Here is a 14952-nt window from a genome sequence, read left to right on the forward strand (position 1 = left end):
GGAGGGATATGATGTCTAAAGATCGAGATCTAAAGATTGAGATCTTGTACCTATGAAACTGGCTGACTTGTTACATGTGCACTTGGCAGCTGAAGGCGTCTGTGTTGGTCCCATGTCCATATGTGCCCGCATTGCTGAGAAAAAGTTTTAATATATGTAAATGAGCCTCTAGGAGCAAGGTGCTAGGTGTAACAGCAACTCCACCATTTCTCCTAGAGGGTCATTTGCATATATTAAAACTTTATTTTTCTTAGCAATGAGAGCACATATGTACATGGGATCAACACAGATGCCTTCAGCTGCCAAGTGCACATGCAACAGGTACAAATCTGCTGACACATGCCCTTTAAAAGACAATAGATAATTAGATTTACAGCTAATTGATTTTAGAGGGAGAGAGACTCAAAAGTCAATATATCCTGTTTGTGGGAGCACTGCCACAGCAAATGCTGTCTAGCTCCCCCTATTCATTATCACATCATTCAAAATCACAAATCTTCTACAATCATATTTAAATCCTGGTGCCAATAGCATGTCTGACGTATTGGTCTGCATCAGTTATACAGCAAGTGATTACTTTTTCTTTAAACCATTTACTTGAAAAGGGTGAATCAAATATGACAGCCAAGTTGAAAGAATTGGAACCAAAGCTATTTTTTTTAAATATGCTCATCCTTATAAACAATATTATGCTTTTGCTTCCAAAGAAGAAGTAAGAGACCGGAGAGGTCAAGGAAAATACCAGCACAAACCCTTTATAGGACTATTGTACAGTATGTGCCAGAACATATCTTTCAGAGTTTTATTTCATTTTATTTATTGCAATTGGGTGTGCTAAATCAGACATAATTACACACAGTGCATACTGATTTTATACAGTCCAACATAAGTTACAACATTACACAGAAGGAAAAACACCTGTTTGTTATACTCTGATATAAGAATTTGGGGAAAAAAAATGCACTTGCTATCAATATTTGGTTATCGTGTGTGTTTTTTTTTGTTTTGTTTTTTTTAGCTTCGGCAATTTGAGATGCAGTTGGAACAAGAATATGAAGAAAAACAGATGGTGCTTCATGAAAAGCAAGACTTAGAAGGACTCATTGGAACCCTATGTGAACAGGTACAGTAAAGAATTTGCTGTGGAGTAGAGAGAATTTTGGCATAAGGATCATGTCAATTTTCAAAATGAAGCTGAATTGTTTGAAATGAGAAAGGGGGGAGTTAAAACGGTGCAATGACTGACAGGTGACTCCCTTTTCTATGGCATGCACATATTCTGCTACAGGCCTGTTCTACTTCTAGGCTTTTTTGCTATAGGCATTTGTGTGATAGTGTGCTCTTATAAATCATAAGAGTCAAAGTGAAGCACTCACTTTTAATGCATCAGGTACTGTAAAGGAAATATTATTCCCAAAAAACGTGATTTATTATCTGGGACATGACTTCTTTCCAATTTCAAAGTCCATTGACAAGTCCATATAGCTGCAATTTTCAATTTGTATTCTGTTTTTGGAATATACTGGATATTAATAGTTATAGGTAAGTCATTATATAGGAATTTGGAATGACATTATGGTGATAAATTCTCCAATTTCTAGTACTGTATACATCAGATTTACACCTAAGTTTAGCATTTTATTTCCATTTATTCATGGGTGGAGACAATATGTGCATATGTGAGCCACAATAGCTGACGATTGTCTTCTGCCCTGGAGGAAGGGAAGTGACATAAATCTAAGCACATGTAGACTCACAGTAGGTTATGCTTCAATCATACCTCATGCAATATGATTCTCATATTTGAGAAGAACGTGCCTCAGAACAAACATAAAACCAGCACAGGTATATTTTTTTTACAGAAAATTTGATTAGAAAATGGTCCAGGAACTTCCGCTATAGCTGACATGTTTTGCAAGTTTCCTCACGTCTGACAAATAGGGAGAAGACTGTCAATCAAGCCAAGCTGGGTGGGGAGAAGCTATGAGAATGCTGCACACTTCTCCCTGTGGCATCTTTTTTTTCTTTTTATTAAGTTTGCCTTCTCAGAAATCCTCAGCATTTCAGTGTAAGCCTTTATTAACACTTCAATATTTGATCAATATTTTACCAAAATTAGGATTAAATGATAAACACAGGTAATCTACAGGGTGGGCCATTTATATGGATACACCTTAATAAAATGGGAATGGTTGGTGATATTAACTTCCTGTTTGTGGCACATTAGTATATGTGAGGGGGGAAACTTTTAAAGATGGGTGGTGACCATGGTGGCCATTTTGAAGTCGGCCATTTTGAATCCAACTTTTGTTTTTTCAATAGGAAGAGGGTCATGTGACACATCAAACTTATTGGGAATTTCACAAGAAAAACAATGGTATAATGTAACTTTATTCTTTCATGAGTTATTTACAAGTTTCTGACCCCTTTTAAAATGTGTTCAATGTGCTGCCCATTGTGTTTGATTGTCAATGCAACCCTCTTCTCCCACTCTTCACACACTGATAGAAACACAGCAGGAGAAATGCTATCACAGGCTTCCAGTATCCGTAGTTTCAGGTGCTGCACATCTCGTATCTTTACAGCATAGACATTTGCCTTCAGATGACCCCAAAGATAAAAGTCTAAGGGAGTCAGATCGGGAGACCTTGGGGGCCATTCAACTGGCCCATGACGACCAATCCACTTTCCAGGAAACTGTTCATGTAGGAATGCTCGGACCTGACACCCATAATGTGGTGGTGCACCATCTTGCTTGAAAAACTCAGGGAACGTGCCAGCTTCAGTGCATAAAGAGGGAAACACATCATCAGTGTGTGTAGAGTGGGAGAAGAGGGCTGCATTGACAATCCAACACAATGGGCAGCACATTGAACACATTTTATAAGTGGTCAGAAACTTGTAAATAACTCATGAAAGAATAAAGTTATGTTAAAACCAAACATTGTTTTTCTTGTGAAATTCCCAATAAGTTTGATGTGTCACATAACCCTCTTCCTATTGAAAAAACAAAAGTTGGATTCAAAATGGCCAACTTCAAAATGGCCGCCATGGTCACCACCCATCTTGAAAAGTTTCCCCCCTCACATATACTAATGTGCCACAAACAGGAAGTTAATATCACCAACCATTCCCATTGTATTAAGGTGTATCCATATAAATGGCCCACCCTGTATAGTGAAATCATTCACACTTCTTCTGATTTTGTCAGGGGGAAAAAGATAAAAAAATAAAAAATTACTGATCAAATACTGAACTATAAGTGATGCCTCAAACTTAACTATTTGTAATGTGCGTGCCTATTGCTGATTGATGCTGCTCGTGGCTAGAGCAACATGAATCTGCCGACAGGTTCCTCTTAAATACAGGCCTTCAACAATTGTAAAATAAAGGCATTAAGATGCTTTTATGTACTGTTTGTGCTTCTTTATATTAGGTATAAAAATAGCAAATCTCTAGTCATCCATATTCAAATCATCTTCCTTTCTACTTCTTTGAATGCATTTTCTATTTGAGAGTCTTTGCGTGCTCTTGACTACTTCTCAATAGATGTAGCGTTATTGCTTGCCCCAGTGTAAAGCTAGACTGCTTAATATGCCTGTAACATAGGCAGCAAACTTAAAAACATCTCAGATTAAAGGCACGGCCATGCTCTCACTCATGTATGAAGCATCTTTCATGACACAGTCTGCAAGTCATACATTTTCTGCAATTAAATCTGGAAGGATAAAAGGCCAGTGAATGCTGTAGACTAATTAGTATCACATCAAACACCAGCGGAAAAACCAATGACAATTAGCCGTAGAGAGGCGCATATTTTCAGCCGTAGCTGAATCCTGATGGGTTTCATAGCTCAGTTATAATGATGTCTTTATACACAGGCACACATACTAATTTTATTAAACATTCTCATAGTTAAATTCAATTGCTCACACACATTTAAGAATTTCTAGAAATTGTTTCCCTGAACCCAGTGGTCATACGTAACATGTTCTTGCATCCATGTTTAGTAGTATATGGTCATGTAAGAACAGGTAAGTAGTAATGTCAAATGTTAGAATGTGTCCTTCTGCATTCATGGGAAGACCATAGGAATGACAAGTGAGGTGGACTGTGGTCGATGCAAATTGAGTTTTATACAGTCAGGTACCATATTAGACACTGCACATTGAGACTACCATAAAGGATACCTAAACCATCTCTCTTACATAAGTCCAAAACATTATAGCTGAAGCTCCATCTTTTATCCATTTCAAGGAATGTATTAGGAAACAACATACAATCTTTCGAATATAACCTTGGATTGCAGATGGTTAGTTGAAAAATGTTGAATCCCTATTTGCCTCTAAGGGTACAACCACACAGCCAGGTTTATGCAGACAGTTTTGGAAGCCCCCCCCCCCCCCCCAAAAAAAAAAGAAGAGAAGTTATATCTGTCCTTTATACTTTCACTTCTATCATGATCCACCCTTAATTTTGGTTTCCAAAACTGCATCTAGAAACCTGGCCATGTGGCCTTACCCTAAGCAATCTCTAGAATGTTGGGTGCCTGAGTCAACCTCACTTATTTATCCCTCAAGGAATGCAGCCTATGTCAATCCCATAGCAGTGATGGAGTAGTGGACTGACAAGTGCTCTACCACTCTATTCAAAGAGGTGGCTCTGGGACCTTCCATTTTCATAATCTCTCCCAGCAGTTGAACCCCCATTGAACCAACATGTATTACCTATCCCACTGATGGCTAACCTCCAGCACTCCAGCTGTGGTGAAACTACGACTCCCAGCATCCTTCATTCATTTCTATGGAGTTCTGAGAACAGTCGAGCAAGTGTACATCTTGGGAGTTGTAGTTTTACCACAGCTTAAGTGTCAGAGAGTATCCATCTCAGACTTATCCTATAAATAGGTGATAAATACTTTTTGTTGTATAATAAGTTCAATATCAATTAACCTTTTTTGATTGGCAAATGTAATCCATTCTAGTACTACCTCCATTATTAATTGTTAATTTAGGATTTCATGAAAGTTTTTTTGCGGGCCTTGGATGGGTTTGAGCTGCAGTGCTAGAAAAAGCCACAGCTGTATGTATGGCGCTGTACCCATCTAAACCACAAAGGGGACAAAGCCACGGGCACTTTATTTAATCAGACCCCCACAATCAAATAATTGGTGGCTATCTTACTGCAAGCTCAAGAAAGCCCTTTCTTATATTTGTGATTATAGAACATGTTTCCACTGTATATACTGTATAAACTGTAAATCTGCAAGGTATGGAATTACAAATCCTAACAAGTAATCTCTAGATTGGGATTTGTCGCTATTCTGTTGGTTAGTTCTGTTTATCATTGCCAGACTGAAGTAGCATGTTGTGATGTTAGGGATGGAATTTCATAGTAATGTCAGAACAGAAAGCTTTATTATAATTGAATCTCTCATGTGCAGCCATATCCCCCCGGCAGTAATACTCTAAAGGACCGCTGGCACTCATACTGCAACTTTATTTTAAAAACACCCCATTTATCTCTGTGCAAAGTGAAATAGATTGCCAGTATGATTTATCAAGCAGATTTTCAGCAACAAGGGAAACATAAAGGAAGAAATCCAATTTCACACTAAGATTGTAATGGGTGAGCAGTGAGTCCAATGGACACAGAGGATGCTATTATAGAGTGTTTTGCATCTAGTCCCAAGATATTGTGCAGAATATAATTGTTATTGTAAACCTCATCAGGAAATCGAGAGGTAAATATAGACATGATGTGCACCAGTAAGTATGCTACATATTACACTGAGTAATGGTTGGTGTCATTATTCAATATAGAAGAATTAACCCCTTCAAGGCCAAGCCAGTTTTCACCAGGAGGACCGAGCCACATTTTGCAAATCTGACATATTTCACTTTATGTGGTAATAACTCTAGAACGCTTTTACTTACATAAGCAATTCTGAGACTGTTTTCTCATGACATATTGTACTTCATGTTAGTGGTAAATTTGAGTCAACATGTTTCACCCTTATTTATAAAAAAATTCTTACAATTTTAAAACATTTAGAAATTTGAATGTCTCTGCTTTTAAAGCAGATTGTGATACATAAAATAGTTGTTACTGTACATTTCTTAGATGTCTACTTCATGTTGTCATCATTTTTAATGTTTACTTTTTTTTATGTATTTCAGTTTTACACAATAGAAGCATAAAAAAAAAAATCATGTTTTAGCATCTCCATTTTTGGAAAGCCATATTTTCACCTGAGGGGTTAGGTCATGTGATATTTTTAGAGAGCTGGTTGTTACGGATGTGGCGATACCTCATATCTATACATTTTAAAATGTATTTCAGTTTTACACTATAAAAGCATTTTTGAAGAAAAAAAAATCATGTTTTAGTGTCTCCATTTTCTGAAAGTCATAATTTTTTATCAGTTGGGCGATCGTCTTATGTAGGAGCTCAATTTTTGTGAGAAGAGATGACGGTTTCATTGGTACTATTTTGTAGTATATAATTATTTTTGATTGCTTGGAATTACACTTTTTGTGATGTATAGTGACAATTTTTTTTTTTTTATGGACGTGGCCATTTTTTTTTTTATTATTGTATAGTGAGGCGGCTTTTTTTTCTTTAGTTGAAACTTTCTTTTTTACATTATTAAAAAACACTTTTCACATTTTTTTTTTTACTTTTTATATTTGTCCCACTGTGGGACTTCACATTTTTAATGTTTGATCCCTGTTTCATTTTATAACAAACATTCTGTATTGCACTAAAATGAACAGTCAGCATCTTACATAGTAAGATGCTGACAGTTGCCTAGGAGACCCAGGCTGCAGGCTTGATATTCTGGGCTTCTGTAGCTGGCAGGCTCCAATGCCTGTTTATTGGGCAGACTAGATGGGCCAAATGGTTCTTATCTGCCGACCCATTCTATGTAAGGCATGGGAGCTGCCATGGCATGCCATGTCAGCACAGCGCGGGGGGCCGATGGAATCAGAGCGAGTCCCCTTTCTCTGTAAACCCCGCAAGTGCAGCGGTCAGCGCTGACAGCGGCATGTGAAAGTGTTAATCTGTCAGCATCCCTCCAAACAGTTATGCCGGCGGATGCAGCAGTGGTCTGTCTATCAGTACCAGCTGGGCACAATGCGTGACGGAGTTAAAGGAAATGTGTCACCCTAAAATGACCTATTGATTTCATTTTTAAGATTTTTAAAGACTTTTTGATGGTTATTTTTAATTTTTCATGTCAATATCAGTATTTAACCACCTCACATCCGCCCATAAGATATAAATGTCCTATGGGTGGATGTTTATCTCTGAATAGATGTTCTGGAACGTCCATTCAGAAATGGCAGCTGCACGCTAATCGTGCAGCTGCCGAGTAGGGGGCTGCTGTCAGTGACAGCAGGGCACCCCAGAGAGAAGGCAGGGATAGTTCCCAGGTGTCCCTGGCTTCTAGATTGCTGTATACATGCGCTTGCTGTCCCGGCCCCGTGGTCATGTGTGGGGCCGGGAGAATGCAGAAGATGTTGGGTCTTCCACAGACCTCGATCAGCCCTGCATTGAGGCTGTACAGTGCAGTATTCTGCTATACAGCCTCTCTGGGGGGTGTATTTCCCCTGTAACTGGGCCTACTATATCAGCCCCAGTTACAGGAGAAATCAATAGTGAAAAAAAAAATCACCAATTAAGTAATTAAAACAAAATGTTAAAAATAGAAAAAATAAAAAAATTGGTATTGCAGCATCCGTTACGGATCCACACCGTCCGATAAACAGCAAAAAAAAGTTAAACTGTGTCAAAAGTAGCCATTTTTGTCACCTTACATCACAAAAAGTGCAACTCCAAGTGATCAAAAAGGTATATGTCCCACAAAATGGTACCAATAAAACCATCACCTCATCCTGCAAAAAAATGAGCCCCTATATAATAAAATCAATCTAAAAAAAAAAAAACTATAGCTCATTAAGACATTAAAACATAATTTTTTTTGTTTCAAAAATGCTATTATTGTGTTAAAATGAAATACATAAATAAAAAGTATACATACAGTCCTGATCAAAAGTTTAAGACCACTTGAAAAATTGCAAAAATTCACATTTTACATTGTTGGATTTTAAAAAGGTTCCAAGTAGAGCTTCAACATGCAAGAAGAAAAAATTAGAGTGAGACAAAACATTTTTTGAGCATTCAATTAATTGAAAATAACGATTAAACTGAAACAGGCTGTTTTTTAGCTGATCGAAATTTTAGGACCACATGCCTTTAAAAGGCCACATCTGTGCAAAGATGTTATTTTCTGTCAGGAAGTCACACGTTATGATGGCATAGGCAAAAAAACTCTCCCTTTTTGAACGTTGTTGGGATGTTGAACTGCATAAGCAGGGTCTCTCATAGCACGCCATCGCTACTGAGGTGGGACGCAGTAAGATAGTCATTTGGAATTTCTTAAATGATCCTGAGGGTTATGGAACAAAAAAGTCAAGTGGAAGACCTCCACAAAATGTCATCAGCACTGAGCCGGAGGATCCAATTGGCTGTCCGTCAAGACACTGGACAATCCTCGACCCAAATTAAGGCCCTTACTGGTGCTGACTGCAGCCCCATAACCATCAGACGGCATTTGAGACTGAAGGGCTTCAAAAACAAAAAAAGTCTTCAAAGACCTTGTCTCCTTGAACACCACAGAACTGCTCGTTTGGACTTTGCAAGAGAGCACCAAACATGGGACATTTAAAGGTGGAAGGTTTTATTCTCTGATGAGAATTTTATTTACCTTGATGGTCCTGATGGTTTCCAATGTTACTATCATGACAAGCAGATCCCACCTGAGATGTTTTCTATGCGCCACAGTGGAGAGGGCGCCATAATGGTCTGGGGTGCTTTTTCCTTCAGTGGAACAATGGAGCTTCAGGAAGTGCAGGGGCGTCAAACGGCCGCTGGCTATGTCCAGATGTTGCAGAGAGCATTCCTCATGACTGAGGGACCTTGTCTGTGTGGTAACGACTGGGTTTTTCAACAGGACAACGCTACAGTACACAATGTCCGCAGCACAAGGGACTTCTTCCAGGAGAATAACATCCCTCTTTTGGCCTATCCAGCATGTTCCCCTGCTCTAAATCCAATTGAGAGCCTTTGGGGATGGATGGCAAGGTAAGTTTACAAAACCAACAGTTCCAGACAGTAAATGGCCTTCATGCGGCCGTCTTCACCATTTGGAGAAATGTTCCCACTCATCTCATGGAAACACTTGCATCAAGCATGCCGAAACAAATTTTTGAAGTGATAAACACTAACGGCGGAGCTACTCATTACTGAGTTCATGTTTGGAAGTTGGATTTCTGTTTTTGGGGGGGGGTTATTTTTTTGGGGGAGGTGTGGTCCTAAACTTTTGATCAGCTGAAAAACAGCCTGTTTCAGTTTATTCGTTGTTTTCATTAAATTGAATGCTCAAAAAATGTTTTGTCTCACTCCCATTTCTTCTTGTTGCATGTTGAAGCTCTACTTGAAACCTTGTTAAGATCCAGCCATGCTAAATATGATTTGTTGTCACTTTTTAAGTGGTCTTAAACTTTTGATCAGGACTGTATTAGGTATCACCCCGTAACAACCAGCTCTATAAAAATATCACATGACCTAACACCGTAAAAAAAAGAAAATAAAAACGGAGCCAAAAAAGCAATTTTTTGTCACCTTACATCACAAAAATTGCACAAGCGATCAAAAAGGTGTATGTCCCCCAAAATAGTACTAAGTCAAAAAATAAAAAAAAACTGACTCTCAATGGAGACACTAAAGTATGTTTTTTTTTTTTGCTTCAAAACTGCTAATAATGTGTTAAAGTGAAATAAATAAAAAAGTTGACATATTATTATCGCCGCATCCGTAACAACCAGCTCTATAAAAATATCACATGACCTAACCCCTCAGGTGAACTCCGTAAAAAAATAAAAATGAAAACAGTGCCAAAAAAGCAAATTTTGGTCACCTAAGATCACATAAAGTGCAACACCAAGCAATTAAAATGTGTATGACCCCCAAAATAGTACCAGTTAAGCCATCACCTCATCCTGAAAAAAACAAGACCCTAACTAAGACAATCGGTCAAAAAATAAAAAAGCTATGGCTCTCAGACTATGGACACAATGAAACATCATTTTTTGGGTTTAAAAAATGCTATTATTGTGTAACACTTAAAAAAATAAGAAAAAGTATACATATTAGGTATTGCCACATCTGTAACGTAAATGTCCCATGACCTACCCCTCAAGTGAACACTTTAAAAATAAATAAATATAAACCAATTTTTTGGTCACCTTGCCCCATAAAGTGTAATAATGAATTATCAAAAAATCATATGTACCCAAAAATGGTACCAATAATAACATCACCTCTTCCTGCAAAAAACGAACCCCTGCACAAGACGATCAGCAGAAAAATATAAAAAAATGGCGTTCAGAAAATGGAGACATAAAAATATATAATTTTCTTTCCAAAAATGCTTTATTATGTAAAACTGAAACAAACAAAGAAAGCAGACATATTTGGTATTTTCGCATCTGTAACTACCTGCTCTATAAAAATAGCACATGATCTACCCTGTCAGATAAATGTTGAAAAAAATAAAAACATTGCCAAAACAGCAATTTTTCTGTTACTTTGCCTCACAAAAAATGGAATATAGAGCAATTAAAAATCATATGTACCCAAAAATAGTACTAATAAAACTGGCACCTTATCCCCTAATTTCAAAAATGGGGTCACTTTTTGGGAGTTTCTACTGTAAGGGTGCATCAGGGGGGCTTAAATTGGGACATGGCATCTAAAAACCAGTTCAGCAAAATCCGCCTTCCAAAAACCATACGGCACTCCTTTTCTTTTGCGCCCTGCCCTGTGCCTTTAGATCAGTTTACGGCCACATATTGTATGTTTCTGTAAATCGCAGAATCAGGGTAATAAATATTGAGTTGTGTTTAGCTGTTCACCCTCGATGTGTTAAAGAAAAAAATGGATAAAAATGGAAAATCTGCCAAAAAGTGAAATTTAGAAATGTCATCTCCATTTTCCTTTAATTCCTGTGGAACACCTAAAGGGTTAACAAAGTTTGTAAAATCAGTTTTGAGTAACTTGAGTGGTGTAGTTTCCACAATGGGGTCATGTATGGGGTGTTTCCACTATGTAAGCCCCACAAAGTGACTTCAGACCTGAACTGATCCTTAAAAAGTGGATTTTGGAAATTTTCTTAAAGATTTTAAGAATTGCTTCTGACATTCTAAGCCTTCTAACGTCCTAAAAAAAATAAAATGACATTTACAAAATGATGCCAACATAAAGTAGACATATGAAGAATGTTAAGTAATAAATATTTTATGAGATATCACTTTCTGTTTTAAAAGAAGAGAAATTGAAATTTAGAAAATTGCAATTTTTTTTTAATTTGTAGTAAATTTGGGATTATTTTTTATGAAATATGAAAGTTAAATATAACAACTCAAATTTATGACTGTCATGAAGTACAATGTGTCATGAGAAAACAATCTCAGAATGGCTTGGATAAATAAAAGCGTTGGATGTGAAGTGGTTAAACAAAAACTAAAAATCCAGCATTTTTTGCACTGGCCACTAAGCCTAATAATAGGTGCCACTTCTTAATCTGTACAGATCACTTTACTGCAGTTACCTGCTTATCTATACACAGAGGTGATATCATTACAGGCAGGGTTAGAATGACAGATAAGACAATATCCACCATTCACAATAAGGGATTTCCAAAGCTTATCTATCCTTTTTGTGCACAGGGCACAGAGCATGTCTAGAAGACTCTGCCCTTAGAAGTCACTGAGGTCCCCTCCAGACCATTGTTTCTATGGCCCATGGGGCTGCTTTAAAGCAATATTCTTAATACTTTCTAAATGCTGTAAAGAACATCTGAGGCAAGATGGTAGCCACCATAATCATGTTCAATAAATAGAATTAAAAATAATTCTGGAATCATAAAAAAGAAAAAAAGATTAGAAAAAATGATATGTGTTACTATCTGGTTTTAACTGGCAGAAAATAATGTTGCTCACATATTTCCTTTAAGTTTTTCTTCATACAGAAAGCCAGAAAGCCATGCTGGTGTAGGGAGTCATAAAGGCCAGTGTTCCCTTGGAAAAAGGGAATGTAAATCAGCTCTCTTCTAGGAGAACATAAGCTGACTTTCTAGTGCTACCTGTTCGATGGTTATACTATAAGTCAATATCTGGATCTTTAACCCCTTAAGGACAACTGCCATGCATGCATTGCAGAAGTCCACACGGCATGGCAGAAGCTGACATTCAGAACCATTGTCCTATATTGGCGATAATTCCAATCACAGACTTTTATCCCCTCAGTTTTGACCATGACATCTGAGCGGTGAGATCCTAGGAGCCCGAACGGCTCCCCATGCCAAGATCGAAGGACCCATTCAGTTGCTATGGCAGTCTCAGGCCTTCTGAAAGCTCAAAGGCCTGCCACAGTGGAGTTACTATGGAAGTCTGCCTGTAGCAGGGCTCTATAGGAACATAGTGAGTCTCTCATAGGCTGCAATGTTAAAGTATTAAAACACAAGAAAAACAATATAAATTTGGTATCGTTGTAATCATACTGACCCAAATAATGAATGTAACAGGTCAGTTTTACTGCAAAGGCAAATATGAAATCCATAAAACTATAATGGAATTGCCTTTTTTCCAGCTTCCCACTACATTATATGGAATAATACAGTTTGCATTAGAAAGTACAACTTGTCCCACAAAAACAAGCCCTCGTATGGTTATGTGTAATGAAAAATTAAAAAGTTATGGCTCCGGGAACACAGAGAGTAAAACGCAAAAACAGAAAATCAATGGGTCTTTGAGGGGTTAGAAAGGCATCGGATCAATGACTTGGAGAACTCTGCACAATGTTTAACCCCATGAAATCTTTTACAAACATATGACAATGGTAATAACTTTAGGAGTAATATTACCCTTAGCAAATCCACTGTTGTTCCCATGCCGGTTCCTTAGTAGTTTGCAAGTAGTAGTAGTGGTAATTAAAAGCAAAGGCCAGCTTACCATGTATGATAATGGCTCCCGAATATATGCATGTCTACTCCATTGTTTCTAGTAATGCAGATAACAAAATTACAAAAGTATGTTCCAGCAAATCACTAAAAACTCATTAACCATTTCAAACTCTTAAGTCAAGTTGTGAATAATTACTTGTTTCTAATACCCAATAAATTAGGTGCATTCTCTGATACCATAGACGGGTGTAAAACACTGGTTTATGATAAATTCCCCATTGGTTCTCAGTCACAAAACCAGCATTAAGAAATATATCTTAATGTTTTGCACCCAAAAATGGATACCGCTAACATTTTACTTGGTCAGTAAAACACAGTCAAAATGTGAATCTCTCCTAGTATTGTACTGGCCACAAAGAAGCTTGGCTCATTTTTGGTTCCTCAATACTTGGTTTGACAAAATAGACATAGCCTCAATGCTATTTTCATTCAATGTTCCATCCTGGGTCATGCAAGCTGGAGAAAGTTTCTGCTTCCTAATACATATAATTAATGAAGATACTGTACAGTGTTGTTGCATATATTGTACCTTTACTATAATTATATGTCTTCTTGTTACACGCAATAAACATAATCATTTTAATATATGAAAAATAATTAGAACATTTTCTCTTCAGATAGGACATCGCGATTTTGATGTTGAAAAGCGACTCCGAAGAGATCTAAAGAGAACTCACGCCTTGCTGGCTGACCTGCAGCTTCTTTTGGCCTCCATGGGAGACTCGGGACCACCCGTGGATCGTGGAGAACTTGAAAGACTTCACTTACAGGTGACATTTCACAGACTAACTTAATACTTCCAGCTTGATATTCTAGTTTAGTTAAACTCATTGCTACACTATCTCATAAATGGAATCAGTTGAAGATTAACATATACATGGTATAATCTAAAGTTATATAGAAAAATTTGTTAAATGGGGCGGTATACTATTATAAGTATTTATAAAGAGCGGAAGCACAGCTGAAAGAAGATAATTCCAGATGGGTGAAAGAGTTGCAAGTAACCTTTAATATTCCCACTCTGAGAGACAGAATTTTATTTTAAAAAATCAGGAGATTACATTGCATGATTTTTAAAGAATTTATTTGTCTTGCACTGCTGAACGTAAGTATTTGAACACCTGAGACACAGCAAGAATTCTGTCTCTCAAAGACATGTTACTGTGCCATTAAAAAGTCCACCTCTACTCCACTCATTAATCTAACTTAATAGCACCTGTCTGAGCTCTTTAAAGACACCTGTCCACCCCACAGTCAGTCAGACGCCAACTACTACCATGGGCAAAACCAAAGAGCTGTCAGAAGACACCAGAGTCAAAATTGTGGCCCTCTACAAGGCTGGAAAGGGCTATGGGGCAATTGCCAAGCAGCTTGGTGAAAATAGATCAACTGTTGGAGTAAATTGTTAGAAAATGGAAGAGGCTAAAGATGACTGTCAGTCTCCCTCGGACTGGGGCTCCATGCAAGATCTCACCTCATGGGGTATCACTGATAAGAAAGGTGAGGAATCAGCACAGAACTACAAGGGAGGAGCTGGTCAATGACATAAAGACCGCAGTTTCAAAGGTTACTGTCAGTAGAACACTACGCCATCATGGTTTCAAATCATGCATTGCACGGAAGATTCCCCTGCTCAAGTCATCACATGTCCAGGCCCGTATTAAGTTTGGCAATGACCATCTGGATGATCCAGAGGAGACATGGGAGAAAGTCATGTGGCGAGATCTCAGATGAGACCAAAGTAGAACTTTTTGGTCTAAACTTCACTCATCGTGTTTGAAGGAAAAAGAAGGATGAGTTGTATCCCAAGAACACCATCCCTACTGTGAAGCATGGGGGTGGTAATATCGTGCTTTGGGGGTGCT

The 14952-nt window shown here is 37.8% G+C and overlaps 1 protein-coding gene across 1 annotated transcript in view; it reads left to right on the forward strand.

Annotated features, from left to right (window-relative positions):
- Positions 1-14952, forward strand: part of MYO18B (myosin XVIIIB) — a 758252-nt gene that overhangs the window by 497679 nt on the left and 245621 nt on the right. The window contains exons 34-35 of the mRNA XM_044275382.1: positions 1019-1123; positions 13705-13857. Coding sequence (XP_044131317.1) covers positions 1019-1123; positions 13705-13857 — 258 coding nt within the window. The remainder of the gene's footprint in view (positions 1-1018; positions 1124-13704; positions 13858-14952) is intronic.

Source organism: Bufo gargarizans, chromosome 1 (genome assembly GCF_014858855.1).
Source record: "Bufo gargarizans isolate SCDJY-AF-19 chromosome 1, ASM1485885v1, whole genome shotgun sequence".
Lineage (NCBI taxonomy): Eukaryota > Metazoa > Chordata > Amphibia > Anura > Bufonidae > Bufo > Bufo gargarizans.